This window comes from Gorilla gorilla, chromosome 5, assembly GCF_029281585.2.
Source record: "Gorilla gorilla gorilla isolate KB3781 chromosome 5, NHGRI_mGorGor1-v2.1_pri, whole genome shotgun sequence".
Classification (NCBI taxonomy): domain Eukaryota; kingdom Metazoa; phylum Chordata; class Mammalia; order Primates; family Hominidae; genus Gorilla; species Gorilla gorilla.
Window position 1 is genome coordinate 156788334 of NC_073229.2, and position 15277 is coordinate 156803610.

Consider the following 15277-nt stretch of genomic DNA (forward strand, 5'->3'; position numbering starts at 1 on the left):
CGTATATATATACACGTATATATATATAGTATATATATACGTGTATATATATATAGTATATATATACACGTGTATATATATATATATACACACACACACACACATATATATATATATAAAACATTGAATGTGGGGAGTGCTTTATCCCTTTCCAAGTTAAGGAGCTTGTCTTTCTCTTCTACTTAACCCATGCTGTCCTGGAAGCATGCCCACAAACTCAACACCACACAGCCCATGGTCACAGTGCCACTCATCTTTCCTGTGAGGTCCTACTCCTTGCCTGCATTTAGTAGAAGGAATCATTCTTGGTACAAATCAACAGTGCGTGTCTGCGGTAAGAAGACCTTCTGGCTCAGCGTGAGTTTCAGTGCCTTCCGAAACCACTGGTAGGAAAAGACATAGATGATGGGGTTGCAGGCTGAGTTGAAGTAAGCAAACCAGATAAAGATGTCAAAGACCAGTGGGGGTGTGATAAAGTGAAGGAAGCTGTCGACCATCGTGTCTATGGTGAAGGGCAGCCAGCACAAGAGGTATATGCCCACAGCAATGCCCAGGGTCTTGGCAGCTTTTCTCTCATGCTTGGCAGCCCCAGCCAGGCTTTTGCTCAATGTGGTAATCTGCTGAGCCTGTCTGGTAGCAACCACAAAGATCTTCACATACAAGCTGATCATAATGAGGCAGGGGACAAAGAACAAAGGGAAGTTTAACCAGCCCCAAAATTTATTGAGCAGCAGCTGGCAACTGCCCACACAAGGCATCTCTTCCAGCCACTGGTTGAGCCTTGTCTCTACCACATCTGTGTAGAGGAATAAGGAAGTGTATGCTGCGGGCACCCCCCATCCTGCCAGGATGTACCTGAGAGCCACCCTCACTGTGAACTTGGAGGGATAGAGCAGGGGGTCACAGATGGCACAGTGGCGGTCAATGGAAATGAAACAGAGATGGAAGATGGAGGTGAGGCAGAAGAGGGTGTCCAAGTAGGTGTGCAGGCGGCAGAGGAAGTCCCCGAAGAACCAGCAGCTCTCCACTGAGCGAATGGTGCTGAGGGGCAGCACCAGCAGACCCAGAAACATGTCAGCCAGGGCCAGGGAGAGCAGCAAGAAGTTGGTGGGCGTGTGAAGCGCTTTGAAGTAGGACACAGCAAATGCCACAAATAAATTCCCTAGCACGATAATCAGCATGCCTGCTGCACAGGCCAGGTAGATGACCAACTGGATGCCCAGAGTATGTACTGTCCTGGGGCAAGACCCATTCACCTGGTAGCAGAATGCCGCAGGGTGCTCTTCAGCACCTTGGACGAAGACAGCTCTCATTTATGGTTTCTACTCTTCCTCTGTCTGAGAACTGGCCACCTTCTCCACTGGGGGGCAAAAAAAAAAAAAAAAAACAAAAAAACAAAAACAAACAAAAAAAAAATCTGTCTGCTAAATAATCACAGAGTGAAACGAAGAGGAAGAAACTAAAGTACAGTTTGGAACCTCGTACAGTGCCCCTGGGTACTGAATCAAATGTGCCCTGAAAATCAAATGCAGCATAGTATTCAAGGTTTCATGAGAGTTACTTCTGCTAGCCCTACTTTATATGACTAGGTACTTTAAAACTAGTGTAGGTAGTATTCTTAAAGAAAGAAAAGAAGGATGTAAGCTGAATGTTTCCTCAAAGAAAGCTTGATTGTATCCATAGGTAGTATTAAATAATAGAGAATGTCTCTTACATTTTGATAAGGTATTTTTTGTCAAATGTAAAGTGAAATTTAAAGCAAAGATCTGAACGAAGTGACCAATTAATTCTTGTTAATAAATTATTCCTTGGAAAAAGTGTACCTTCTAGCTTCTCTCTTTAAGAATTACATACATTGACAATAAAGTTAGCAGATTAAGATTTTTAGCTACATGCCAACTCTTCCCAAGAGAAGAATTCAGCATGCAAATATTAATAATTAAAAGAGTAGAAAATTGCTCTATTTTAGCTTTAAATGCTGCACATTTTATGATGATAACACAAAGTGTTTACACATCTTGGTATAACTATTTGATAGGCAAAATGATTTTATCTATTTAACATCTTAATGTAAGTCTGTGAACTATTAACCAAGTCCTAATATATTGAATTCAGGGTTTCTAAGTTACTTACACAGGTAGGAATCAGAATCCTGTCCTGGGAAAAAATGTTTCTTGGAGCAGATGGACACAGGGAATGTCAGAGTACTCTTCTGTTGGCCACAATGACAGATGTGCAATTAGTTAACGATTTTATACTCTCAATAGAAACTACTCCTTCATGTGCTATGATACAAATAAGCTGTGAAGAGGCACCATGGGACCTAGTTTGCACTATTTGCAAGTCTCAGTTGTTTAAGGTTCCTCCTCAATACAGAATCACTTACCCTGACAATTAATTAGAGATAAAATTTAAAGACAGTGGATGTATATATTCTTTTTTAATTTTTCAGCTCTGGGATGTTTTGAAGGTATTCTTGCCTGCTAATGGCTGCTATATATTTTCTAATTTCATTTTTAGTGAGTTTCTTATTTCTCTTCTGCTTTAGGATTATTTGTGTATATTTCTCTCAACATGAGAAATAGTTGAGAATAATTGATCATGGGTTTTTTGGTTCATGAAGGGGTGGTTTGTGACTTCCACACAGGATTCATCATTATGTGTTTTTTGAGCACTATATTTTGTGATGGTGAAAGAAAGCATGGTAGATGAAGCAGTTCACCTGGAGGAAGAATAGTTAAATTCCTGTTTCATCCTTTCTTATGCCATACCTAACCTCTCCCTCTGCTTCCCCACTGGTAAGAGTAGGTACAATTATACCTGCGTAACTTGATTTCACAGGGATATTATCAAGGTAAATAACATGTTGAGTCGTATTCTGCTCTCTGCCTCTTGATATCTTAGAAGGTGGTATGCCTCTTTATGGTTACAGAGAAACCATTTCACAGTATCAGTCAAACTAAAGTTGTAAAAATGACAGAATTCTAGAGGTGACACCAAATTACATCTGCCAGAGGGGCCTGGAAGAGGAGGTGGGGCAGGTCAAAAAGAAGGAAGGAGGTTGGTATGCACCTCTCCTTTCTCTACAAATCCATGGCTAAACCCAGTGTTTTCCAAGGCAAAGCTCCCTATAGCCTGGTGACCGCTGGAATCTTGCTTTATGCCAGCTTCATATGTGTGGAAATACATATCTGGCTCCAGAACTTAATCGGACACAAGGAAGGATATTGCATTACTAGGTACCTTGAAACCCCTTTAGCTTAAAAGTCATAATCCACATATAATTGGCTAAGGAGTCCTATGGCTTTATATTTAATTTGACCAAGAACTTGTGAAAAATACAAACGAATGTCCTGTAGCTGGAATAAGGCTGAAGAAGAAACAGGGAAAGGTTTTCTGTTCTGGGATAGATTACAGAAGACCTACTAAAATGTCATATGTAACACAATTGTATGATCTCTATGTCTCAGATTACTTAACACCACTGTGTCCAGTTTTCTCATCTATTAATTGAATATAATACATGATCTGTGTCACAATCTTGTTGTGAATATTAATGAGTTAAAATTCGTAAAGTGCAGTCTCTGGCATGTAGAAAGTTGAGTTGGGCAGACAAGAGTTCGAGTGGATATCTAGTGCAGATAACTGTTAACCTTCCCAAGTTAGGGCTTTTATCCGTTCTTCCACTGACTTTTAGAAATACATTCCATTACATAACAATCACAGGCAAAAGTAATTGGATTCTGGATCTACTAAGGTTTCCTGCTTACCTTGGGGATTCATTAATGTTGCAGCAAGCTGCTAAAGGTCTTGAATAGAGGAACATTTTTATTTCTTTTAAATCTCCCCACTGCATCATGTGTAGCCTCCTCTGCACTTTACTTACTAGAAACCAGATTTGTTTTCAAATTACCACCAACTTTAACAAAATCGATTATAATGAGACTGTGCTAATTATGATAACCTGAAATTATGAAGCCAGATGGAAGTGTTCTTAGTACAAGCTCAAACTGGCAGACGTCACTCAGGTTTAGAGATTCTCTTTCTATAGCCTGTTGTCTATGGACAGTCTTTGCCTGCCTTTGAGAGCACATAGGACAGAATAATTCTTGATTCCTCAAAATCTGTCTGATATGATTTGGGTCTGTGTCCCCGTGTAAATCTCATGTCAAATTGTAATCCTCAGTGTTGGAGGTGGGGCCTGGTGGGAGGTGCTTGGATCATGGGGGTAGATTTCCCCTTTGGTGCTGTTCTTTTGATAGTGAATGATTTATCATGAGATCTAGTTGTTTACAAGTGTGTAGCACCTCCCTTCTGCCTCTTCCTCCTGCTTCAGCCTTGTAAGATGTGCCTGCTTTCCCTTTGCCTTCTGCCATAATTGTAAATTCGCTGAGGCCTCCCCAGCCATTCTTCCTGTACAGGCTGCAGAACCATAAGCCAGTTAAACTTCTTATTTATAAGTTCTTATTTATAAGTTACACTTGGCCTAGCTCTACTCTGCACCCGACTCTTCTTCCTCTCTGCTGACATTGCTAAGCAACAGTGGTCCCAGATCTACCACTGAATTCCTGGGTAAGGACCACAGAACAGTAGCTACCCAGGGGCAACAGCTTACCACAGACTTTGCCACATGCCCTGTCTTTGCAATTTCACTTCAGTGGGTGAAAGTACTTGCTCAAACTTGCTTCCTCATGCCGATCTTCAGGAAGTTGGCTTAGTGACCCCTTCTCTGATGCTCTAACTCCACTTCCCCAGCTTTCCCTTGACTCTAATAGAGGCTCTGGTTCCCTTACAAAACCTGAAGCTACAGTCCTTTGGTCAAAAATGCAGGCAGTCTCTCCACAACCCCATGTCAGGCTAAATTTTCCTCTGCCATGCTCTCATGGCTTCTTGTGCCTGGCTCTGTCACAACACATATTACCCTGTAGTGTAACTGAGTGGCTATGGTCTCTCCTATGAAGTCAAAATTCCCTTGAGGCCAGGGTTTGAGTTTTATTTATCTCTGAACCACAATCAGAGCAACACTTGGCACATAGTAGGTGCTCAATAAATGTTCGTTGAACCGAGTGACTTTTAATACAGACAGCAAGTATCATGGAAATTACCATTCCCCCTGAGATAATGGTTGCTCTGCTCAACTTAGATGAGTCCTGGGAAGAGGAGATTTGGTTTAGGAATGAAAATGGCTGCTTCACTCTCCTTGGCCTAGCCTAGGAAGAGCATGTGGAGCCGTTTTGAGAAACTATTGAGCTAATGTTTGTGGACACCCTTGTAAAGTTCAGTCTGGGAGGATAATGAATATATGTACACACATGAAAGACATGGACGCATCCCCACTATGTGTACACGCAGGCTGCATACATACATGGATCTAAAGTGTATATTGGGAGAAAGAAAGCATATTTTCCCAAACTCTTTATTCGTTTTTCTCATTTAATAAGACAGTCCAATTTTATCAAATATTGCAAATCTCACATCAATTGTTTCTGAAAAGGGATTTAAGCCAAAATCATCACAATTGGAAGTAACTACAACTGTCTGTGTCTTTCTCCCTTTCCGTATCACTAGCATGCTCCATAACTCAGACTTCCTGTATGCCCAGGCTCTCTCCCACTCCCCTAACAAGCAATAACAATCTCAAGAAAGATTTAGATAAACTCAGATATACATGGCTGTCAATGATTGTGGAAACCAACTTTGCTTTTGCATCTGATGTTTTCAAGTTAAAGTAAGAAAACCTCTATATGATTTAAGCCAAAAGACTAAAATTCTAGATCCCTAATTTGGAATCTCAGGAGTCAGCAAGACTTGGGAGAGATTCTTTTTATTGGAGTTGTCTTTCCCCAAAGCCCAGAAATGGACCGCTTTGGTAGCTTTAGTATACCTGGAAGGCTCATCTATGATTCCTACCTAGATGTTCACTACTCCAACTGGAAGGATCTCCTTATCTGGTCAATTCATGCCCCTACTTGTGTGGAGAAAGGGCATCCAAGATTCCCCACCAGAAAAGAGTCCTATTGAATGATGAACACAGCCTAAGCATGGGCAGGAAACAGGCTTAGGGTGGAAGAGTCAGGGTGGAAGATCATGCCTGTGACAATCATCCTCAATGCCTTGCGAAACCAAGGATAAAACATGCCATATAAAATGGGATTGAAAGCAGAGTTGAAATAGCCTAGCCAGAGGAAGACATTGTACAGATCTTCAGGGGTTGTAAAATTAATGAAAGGATCTGTGATCGTCAAGACAAAGAAGGGCAGCCAGCACAACACAAACACTCCCATGACTATGCCTGAAGTCCTGGTGGCCTTGCTTTCTGTTTTAGAGGATGCCTTTTTTTTTTTTTGCTTTCTGACCCAGCCTGTTTAGTCCTAGAACCTGTGCCAATTTGCATAGCATGCTTCCTGGCTACTGTAAAAATATGTATGTAAATTCCCACCATGGTTGTCCCGGGGAGAAAGAAAGCTATAAAGGAGGCCAGTACCCCCCAGAGCTTATTAAATATTAACACACACAAACCTGTGCAATCAATGGCTGCAGCAAACTCTTCTGCACCAATTATGTTTAGCTTTGAGAATATCAGGCCAAAGGCAAAAAGGATGAGAATGGACCAACTGATGAGTAGAAAGAGTTCTATGACAGGGATGGTAATTCTGGTGACATATTGCAATGGGTCGCAAACAGCATAGTAACGGTCAACTGAGATGAAGCAGAGGTGAAAAATGGAGGTGGTGCAGAGCATGATGTCACAGCAGCTGTGGACTTTGCAAAAGAGGTCTCCAAAATACCAGCAGGACTCGATGGATCTGATTACACTGAAGGGCATGACCACACAGCTCAGCAAAAATTCAGTGATGGCCATGGAGAGGATCAAGAAGTTGGTCGGGGAGTGGAGCTGCTTGAAGTGAGCGATGGAAATCATTACGATCATGTTGCCCAGCATAGTCATCACTATAGCCCCGATCATGACCAGGTACATGGCCCAGACACTCTGCACCGGCCTCACATTTCTAGGGCATGAATTGTTAACTGAACTAAAGCAAAATTGTACTGTTGGGGGGTTCTGAGGGTCAGGCAAATTCATCATCTTTGTCTCATGGGTACTATGAATCTTCTTCAAAAGTGCTGTGTTCATCTCAGTTCTGTGTGAGAAAGACACAGTACAACAATACAAATCACTGGCAGCACAGCTTTTTTCAGAGGCCAAACTAAGCCTGCATGTACAATCCAAATATGAATTCCCTACTGACCAGGAACACTGCTTCCTAAAACTTTGCATACATACAAGTCACCAAGGGATCTTTTTAAAACACAGATTCTGATTCTAGGGGAGGGCTGAGAGTCTGCATCCAAGCTCTCAGGAGATGCCAGAGTTGTTAGTTCAAGGACCACCCCTTGAATAGGAAGGGGCTAAAGAAAACTGGATTGCTATTAGGTCATCGTCGTATCAGTAATACAGGTGAACGCATGTTGCAGTTGCCCTGATATTAACCTTACTCAGTATTCCAAATCCATAGGCAGATTGAGTTTTTCCTGTCCCACTTATATTGGACAGTTTTTAAACGATAAAACTCCTCAAGGATTATGAAGAACTGTGGAACTATTATTTAATGTTTAGCTTAAACAATAATTATGATCTGAATATTATGCTGATGCTTCTTTTTTAACTTTATGTGTGAGCATTTGCCAGTGCTTTCCATCCTGCCACTTATGACATACTGTTCGATGAAGGAAACATTTATCTCTCCAGTGTGGAGAACAACATAGTTTTTAGAGTTTTGAGCTATATTATGGCAAATTAAAAATATACTGAGGATCACAAAGTTAGACGTGAATAATCAAAAATATAAAGGAAAAACCCACAAATAACAGATTCTATAAATCTGTGGCTTATCTCCTTTCATTTAGCAGCTGTACTCATGAATTCAAGTTCAAGTTGAGGTCCTTTCTCCCTGTTTTTGTCTTATATTCGTAACAAATGTGATATGTGTGAGTGCTCATTGTTTAATCTATCATTTTGTATAATTAATGCCATTGCCCTTGTAATGTGAAAATAATGGGACTGACTCATCCAGAGAATGACATGGTTTGATTTGTTTTTTCCAGTGCCGGAGCTGGATGTGTAATTCTGGTGACCAATGCGATCTAAGGCCAATTGAAATGGACTTTGGCCTGAGAATAGGCTAAAACTGAATGGTCCTTTGGGAAAATGAACCCACAAGCACGTCCTCACCAGATTTAATTGAAAAAGACATTAATAAAAATACAAGCACCTTTAAAAATACTATTTTCACTATTTGCTACAATAGCTTAGCAATGATCTCCAATATTGTATATTATTTTAAATGTTAACATTATGACATGTTTTATTTGCTCTGGATATAGTAACTTGATTTCTTAAAATTTTTTAGGGTTTTTTTTAAAATACCAATCACATATTAAACAATTAAGTTGTACTTGAAACACCAAGCCATAGGGAAATAAAACGTAAGAAGAACAAAGATGTGTTCAGCTCCTTTATAAAGTGCAGACTAGCAATCAGAATACACTGAATAAATTGTTTACTAGTCAGTTTGGTTCCAAAGTTCTAAAAGGCTGCAAATAATCAAATCTTAATATCTAATATTTTATTTAATAAGTTAAATTTAGCCTGCTCTTTATCTCCCCTGCATTTGTAATTTAAAAACCTTTCTTCAATTCTTTTTAAATTATTTTAAAAATCAGTCTTTAAGAAAGCTAACAATTACAAAGTCACTTCAGCATTTGCCACTATATATTCATAAATAGAGCATTCCCCATAAAAAATTTTACATTTCATTATACAGTTTTAAAGTTTTAACTTCCAAGTTTGAAAATCTAATCACTGAAAGGATATAATTTAACCTCCTCAGTTTGTAAAGTGAATTTATTTATTTATTTATTTATTTATTTGAAAAACATGGCATGAAACAACTTATAGAAATTAACAGTATTCTCTCATATATTACAGTTACATATACTAAGGAAATGTTTAAACATTTAAGTGTTAGATTAAGACAAGAAGATAGAGTAAGACACACACATATATGTTTAAAATTATTACATGGGTGAATTGTTAAGGTAATGTCAAAGATAAGAATAATTTCAAACTCCTATCTTAAGCTCTTGGTGAAAAGTTATGAAAACAAGTAACCACACGCAAATATGACTGCTGGCTTGCTCGTTTGCTAAAGGGAACTGAGTATAAAATTAAATCAAATTGGAGTTTTGTTTATTATTTAAAACTTAACAGAATAAAGATTCCTTTTATTTGGAGATTCGCCTTCAGAAAAGACAGATACAGCATTTTTTTAAAAACAAAATAAAATAAAGTTAAGCCCTTTATGGCATCTCACTTTTTTCATGGGATATTATTGTGCCTTTTTCTCTTTTTTACCAATAACATTTCCCCCAAGCATCAGCAACAAAGGGCTAAATTAATTACAGCATTGCAAACAACCACCCATGGAAATTATTAGTTATTTCTTCTAGGAGGCAGAAAGAAACATCCGTTGACAATTCTGGAGATAAGAGCAAGAATTGCATAGCTTTTTCGTTCAAATGTAGTTCTTTAAGGGAGAAGACGATAGACTAATGAAACATAAACAAGAACTCTGAAATAATAATTTTGAAAATGTAAACAATTATTGGAATTTCAAGGAAAAGGGGATTTATGCAATACTTTTTTTCTCCAGTACTAGAACCCTGAAATATGTTAGTGTACACATATTTCCATCAAATAAGAAGGGGGAAATATAGCTCAACTAGTTCAGCAATGCATTGTAAATAAATGGAAAAAATTAGGGGAGGACATATCATACCTGCTTTATCAGGCATGGTTTTTCTCTTACTGGTTACATAGCCCAAACAATCTACTTCTGCAGCCATTTTCACAAAAATAATAATTTTATCTTACTTTGATATATCTCATCCTTACAATAGTGGCATAGGTAAGGGAAGTTATTGGTAAATTAGATTTAAGAAAGATTTGCTGTGGGTCTTCCCATCATTGTTTCTTTCAAATCTCAGTGATTTAAGAAAATGAGCCAGATTTATTTTTATGGGTCAGTATTTTATGGGGTATCTTTCAACATGCAAAAATAGCAAACAAAGAAAATAAACCTATCTAATTTTTTTCTGTCCTAATATATTCTCCTTTGGCTTGCCAAAATTTGGCTAATTAGGCTGGTGAAATTAATATAATTGAAAGGTGAGTTATCTGTTACACTACGGTTTCTTACCAAGCAAATTTGCACTGTGTTCTCTTGTTGTCTGCCCTGCTCACATCCTAGGAACTTGGGGCCACACTATTGTAGGTAGGCTCCTAGCAGGCTGTGCTGCTGCCAGTATTTATGCCTAAAATATGCCTCTAGGGGCAGTGTCCTATGTCCTGCTTTTGACCCGTGTGTCTTTTCACAACCTTCAGTGTGCTGCCAGCAAGATATTATAATAAGTCACCAGAGAAATGGCTCTGGGAGGGAGCTTCAGTTCTGTGCAAACATTGCTATGACCTAAGAGGGACAATAAGGACTAGCCTCACACAAGGCCAAAGGTAGGAAGAATGAAAAAGAGGGAAGGAAGGGAGGAAGAGAGGAAGAGAAGAAGGATGGGAGAGAGGAAGGAGAAAATGTAGCTGAAATACAACCCATGCTTCGTCTACTTATTACCAAATGCTTGATAATGCATTGATTCCATGAATTCTTTAATCTCTAGTGAAAGTTTGACTCATTTATATCTTTTTCCTGCCATGCAAAAGTCAGTGATATTCCTTCATACTGCAGTCCTTTTAAGTTCATAATTTTTCAAATAAAGGTCTTAGCCCAAGCTAAATGCAAATAGAACAGGGCTTCAACACAATTGGATGAAAAGGGGACTCTTCATCACCACCACGGTATTTTCATGATCACTGGGGAAGACATTTCCATTAGTGTGCCATAATTCCAGACACTAAGCTTCAAGGAGTTTCCATTGATAATTTTGTTATTCATCAACACCACACAGTTGTTTTACTTAAATACACAATACTTTGGAGAACAGCAAAGCTTTTCTTTTCTTTTCTTTTTTTTTTTTTTTTTTGACGGAGTCCCGCTCTGTCACCCAGGCTGGAATGCAGTGGTGGATCTTGGCTTGCTGCAACCTCCACCTCCTGGGTTCAAGTCATTCTCCTGCCTCAGCCTCCCGAGTAGCTGGGATTACAGGCACCTGACACCATGCCTGGCTAATTTTTATATTTTTAGTAGAGATGGGGTGTCACCATGTTGGCCAGGCTGGTCTCGAACTCCTAACCTCAGGTGATCCACCTGCATCGGCCTCCCAAAGGGCTGGGATTACAGGCATGAGCCACCGCTCCCAGCCCAAAGCTTGCTCTTGTAGAAATAGAAACAAATTATTCATATTTAAATCAACTGGTAAGGACTAACTTTATTATGTCCTCTGTGGATATTCTTCATGAAATTAAATGCCTTCGGGAATGGGGATGGCTGGAAATGTTGGATTTCTTTTATATGCTCATCTGGGTTTATAAAGCTTCTCTTTCCAAATTTCTGTCTTAATAGTATATTTTTATAAATTTTGATTGCTTCAGTCAGGGTCCAGTCAGGAGAATAGAATGGGAAATTTTTATTTCAACAGAAAGAAGTTAATTTAGAAAATTAGTTTAAAATACATTTGAAAACTTAAAGAGCAAAAAGCATTTGTAAACAAACAAAAAATAAGCCAAAAAAACCCTGCTGAGGTTACTACTAATAGTAACTGTAGGAGGCATCTACCTCCCTAGATTGGGGAAAGAAGTAGTGGTTGAATTATCAGAACCTAGAAGCACAGAACAGGGGCCCCTCAGAATGTGTTCTCAGACTCCTGAGGGAAGGATGCTACCCAGCTACAGCTGGTTCCTTGAGAGTTTGGAAAAAGTCCCTTTATAGAGGCAAATTATTATTAGTAGTAGTATTGTTTAACTTCTTTTACCTAAAGAGCTGGTTCATTATTGTTTACAGTTTGACAATAATGTAAACATTTACATGCCTTCTTTGAGGGAGAAGATCTGTTAATGGCTTTAGGTATTTGGCCAGGTCCAGGTCCAGGAAAGAACTCAAATGTTTCAATGGTATTTGGCTAAATAAGATGATTTGGCATGAAGATCACTCCTCAATGCTCTCCCAACCTGACAGCTTAATGCACAGGCTCTGAACTCCCCAGTCGGCCATGAGGAGGAACTGCTCTGACAGCAATGCTGGAGCTCCATGGAGAATAAGATGACTCCTGGAATCGCAGGATTTGATGATTTCTAAAAGTAGCAACAACAAAGGTTAATTTGTAAAAGGAAAAACAATTACATGCTTTGGACATTAAAAAGACATGATCTTTCCTTGAGATTACCATACCAGTAAACCACTCTTAACTGCTCATCCCCAAAGAAGAAAAAAACTAATATAGAATAAAGATAAAAGGACAAAGTAAACAAAAAGAAAAAGAAAGAAAAAGGAAAGAAGGAAGGAAGGAGGGAAGGAGGGAGGGAAGCAAGGAAGGAGGGAAGGAAGGAAAGAGGGAGGGAAGGAGGGAAGGAGGGAAAGAAGGAAGGAAGGAGGGAAGGAGGAAAGGAGGGAAAGAAGGAAGGAAGGAAGGAGGGAAGGAGGGAAAGAAGGAAGGAGGGAAGGAGGGAAAGAAGGAAGGAAGGAAGGAGGGAAGGAGGGAAAGAAGGAAGGAAGGAAGGAGGGAAGGAGGGAAGGAGGGAAAGAAGGAAGGAAGGAAGGAGGGAAGGAGGGAGAGAAGGAAGGAAGGAGGGAAGGAGGGAAAGAAGGAAGGAAGGAGGGAAGGAGGGAAGGAGGGAAAGAAGGAAGGAGGGAAAGAAGGAAGGAGGGAAGGAGGGAAAGAAGGAGGGAAGGAGGGAAGGAGGGAAAGAAGGAAGGAAGGAAGGAGGGAAGGAGGGAAGGAAGGAAGGAGGGAAGGAGGGAAGGAGGGAAAGAAGGAAGGAGGGAAGGAAGGAAGGAGGGAAGGAGGGAAAGAAGGAAGGAAGGAAGGAGGGAAGGAGGGAAGGAAGGAAGGAAGGAGGGAAGGAGGGAAAGAAGGAAGGAAGGAAGGAGGGAAGGAGGGAAGGAAGGAAGGAGGGAAGGAGGGAAGGAGGGAAAGAAGGAAGGAAGGAGGGAAGGAGGGAAAGAAGGAAGGAAGGAAGGAGGGAAGGAGGGAAGGAGGGAAAGAAGGAAGGAAGGAAGGAGGGAAGGAGGGAAAGAAGGAAGGAAGGAAGGAGGGAAGGAGGGAAGGAAGGAAGGAAGGAGGGAAGGAGGGAAATAAGGAAGGAAGGAAGGAGGGAAGGAGGGAAAGAAGGAAGGAAGGAAGGAGGGAAGGAGGGAAGGAAGGAAGGAGGGAAGGAGGGAAGGAGGGAAGGAGGGAAGGAGGGAAAGAAGGAAGGAGGGAAGGAAGGAAGGAAGGAGGGAAGGAGGGAAAGAAGGAAGGAAGGAAGGAGGGAAGGAGGGAAGGAAGGAAGGAGGGAAGGAGGGAAGGAGGGAAAGAAGGCAGGAAGGAGGGAAGGAGGGAAAGAAGGAAGGAAGGAAGGAGGGAAGGAGGGAAGGAGGGAAAGAAGGAAGGAAGGAAGGAGGGAAGGAGGGAAGGAAGGAAGGAAGGAAGGAGGGAAGGAGGGAAAGAAGGAGGGAGGGAAGGAGGGAAGGAAGGAAGGAGGGAAGGAGGGAAGGAGGGAAAGAAGGAAGGAGGGAAGGAGGGAAAGAAGGAAGGAAGGAGGGAAGGAGGGAAAGAAGGAAGGAAGGAAGGAGGGAAGGAGGGAAGGAAGGAAGGAGGGAAGGAGGGAAAAAAGGAAGGAGGGAAGGAAGGAAGGAGGGAAGGAGGGAAAGAAGGAAGGAAGGAAGGAGGGAAGGAGGGAAGGAGGGAAGGAGGGAAGGAGGGAAGGAGGGAAAGAAGGAAGGAAGGAAGGAAGGAGGGAAGGAGGGAAGGAAGGAAGGAGGGAAGGAGGGAAGGAGGGAAAGAAAGAAGGAAGGAGGGAAGGAGGGAAAGAAGGAAGGAAGGAAGGAGGGAAGGAGGGAAGGAGGAAAAGGAAAGAAGGAAGGAGGGAAGGAGGGAAGGAAGGAAGGAAGGAAGGAGGGAAGGAAGGAAGGAGGGAAGGAGGGAAAAAAGGAAGGAGGGAAGGAAGGAAGGAGGGAAGGAGGGAAAGAAGGAAGGAAGGAAGGAGGGAAGGAGGGAAGGAGGGAAGGAGGGAAGGAGGGAAGGAGGGAAAGAAGGAAGGAAGGAAGGAAGGAGGGAAGGAGGGAAGGAAGGAAGGAGGGAAGGAGGGAAGGAGGGAAAGAAAGAAGGAAGGAGGGAAGGAGGGAAAGAAGGAAGGAAGGAAGGAGGGAAGGAGGGAAGGAGGAAAAGGAAAGAAGGAAGGAGGGAAGGAGGGAAGGAAGGAAGGAAGGAAGGAGGGAAGGAGGGAAGGAGGGAAAGAAGGAAGGAAGGAAGGAGGGAAGGAGGGAAGGAAGGAAGGAGGGAAGGAGGGAAGGAGGGAAAGAAGGAAGGAAGGAGGGAAGGAGGGAAAGAAGGAAGGAAGGAAGGAGGGAAGGAGGGAGGGAAGGAAGGAAGGAGGGAAGGAGGGAAAGAAGGAAGGAGGGAAGGAAGGAAGGAAGGAAGGAGGGAAGGAGGGAAAGAAGGAAGGAAGGAAGGAGGGAAGGAGGGAAAGAAGGAAGGAGGGAAGGAGGGAAAGAAGGAAGGAAGGAAGGAGGGAAGGAGGGAAGGAAGGAAGGAGGGAAGGAGGGAAAGAAGGAAGGAGGGAGGGAAGGAGGGAAGGAAAGAAGGAAGAGACAAAGAAAGAAAAAACACACCAGACCAACAGGTACTCATAAACTGAAATCTTGAATTTTTAACAGAATTTTTTCTCATACACTAACTAACAAATAAATCTGAATTAAATACAAAATTCAAATGATTCAAATCAGATTTCTTTTACTTTATTGGACAAAAGCCTTGCAAAGTATATATTCATCTGTCCACATGTTTTATTTTCTCCCAGCAGAATGCAGATAGCCAGAGGACAGGGTTTAATTCTAGCTTACCATTGTGTTCTGTGCTATATGCCCCTTGGTGGGCAGCAAGAAATATGTACTTTACTCAACCACAGACAAAGCAGTGATATTATACAATCATTGACATGCAGTAAAATACATTTCAAAAATCAAACAACCATGGTATTTACTGATGCATTCTCATAAAGAAATATGTTTGTGGATATTTATTGTAACATTATTTGTTGTAGCAAAAGACCAGAAACAGTAGGGATCTA

General features: G+C 41.2%; 1 protein-coding gene and 1 pseudogene across 2 annotated transcripts in view; both read right to left on the minus strand.

Annotated features, from left to right (window-relative positions):
- Window positions 1–218: 218 nt before the first annotated feature.
- The window catches only part of TAAR5 (trace amine associated receptor 5), a 30212-nt gene continuing 15153 nt past the window's right edge, over window positions 219–15277 (minus strand). Inside the window, exon 4 of one of the 2 annotated variants that reach the window (XM_004044692.4) lies at window positions 219–1360. In XM_004044692.4, coding sequence (XP_004044740.2) covers window positions 300–1313 — 1014 coding nt within the window. In that variant the 5' untranslated portion in view covers window positions 1314–1360 and the 3' untranslated portion in view covers window positions 219–299. Of the gene's footprint in view, window positions 1361–11754; window positions 12302–15277 lie in introns of those variants that run through there. The other variant, XR_010134126.1, reaches the window with a different exon arrangement.
- On the minus strand, window positions 5936–7187 carry TAAR4P (trace amine-associated receptor 4 pseudogene; annotated as a pseudogene).